We start from the raw sequence: 566 nt of genomic DNA on the forward strand, positions 1-566 counted from the left end.
GAGGGGGGAGGGGAGGGGGGGGAGGAGGAGGGAGAGGGAGAGGGAGAGGAGGGGGGGGAGAGGAGGGACGTGAATCAAACTGGAGAAAACACAAATGAAAGAGAAAAAAGAAGTCGGTCTGAAGGAGAGATTTACAGATTTAGAAAGTTATAATCTGTGAGTGTGTGTGGGGGGGGTTGAAGAAGAAACATGTGAGATGTGGGGGGGTGGGGGGCGGGTCAGACAGGAAACAGATCTGTGTGTTTGTTTATGTGGCCCAGGTACATGTTCACCTGCAGGTCCAACAGGAGTGTGTGTGTGTGTTAACCCTACATTAAATTGGCATGGCCTTCATCTTGACCATGGAGGTCAGTTCCTGTTTGGTCACATGATCACGCCGTCGATGCCTCACCCTGAGGAAACCAAACAAAGTTCAACAATATCGTCGTTAAAGAACAGGAAGGTGTGTGTGTGTGTGTGTGTGTGTGTGTGTTTCTTACCAGGCAACATAGATGAGAGAAGGGACGGTGATGAGGACGACCACGGAGAACAGAACCAGCAGAATGACCAGACCCAGGTTAACTTCA

General features: G+C 50.4%; 1 protein-coding gene across 1 annotated transcript in view; it reads right to left on the bottom strand.

Moving 5' to 3' along the window:
• Window positions 1-566, bottom strand: part of il11ra (interleukin 11 receptor subunit alpha) — a 31,804-nt gene that overhangs the window by 737 nt on the left and 30,501 nt on the right. Inside the window, exons 10-11 of the mRNA XM_025062071.1 lie at window positions 480-561; window positions 313-392 (exon numbers count right to left, since the gene is read on the bottom strand). Coding sequence (XP_024917839.1) covers window positions 314-392; window positions 480-561 — 161 coding nt within the window. The 3' untranslated portion in view covers window position 313. The remainder of the gene's footprint in view (window positions 1-312; window positions 393-479; window positions 562-566) is intronic.

This window comes from Cynoglossus semilaevis, chromosome 14 (assembly GCF_000523025.1).
Source record: "Cynoglossus semilaevis isolate Cse_v1.0 chromosome 14, Cse_v1.0, whole genome shotgun sequence".
Classification (NCBI taxonomy): Eukaryota; Metazoa; Chordata; class Actinopteri; order Pleuronectiformes; family Cynoglossidae; genus Cynoglossus; species Cynoglossus semilaevis.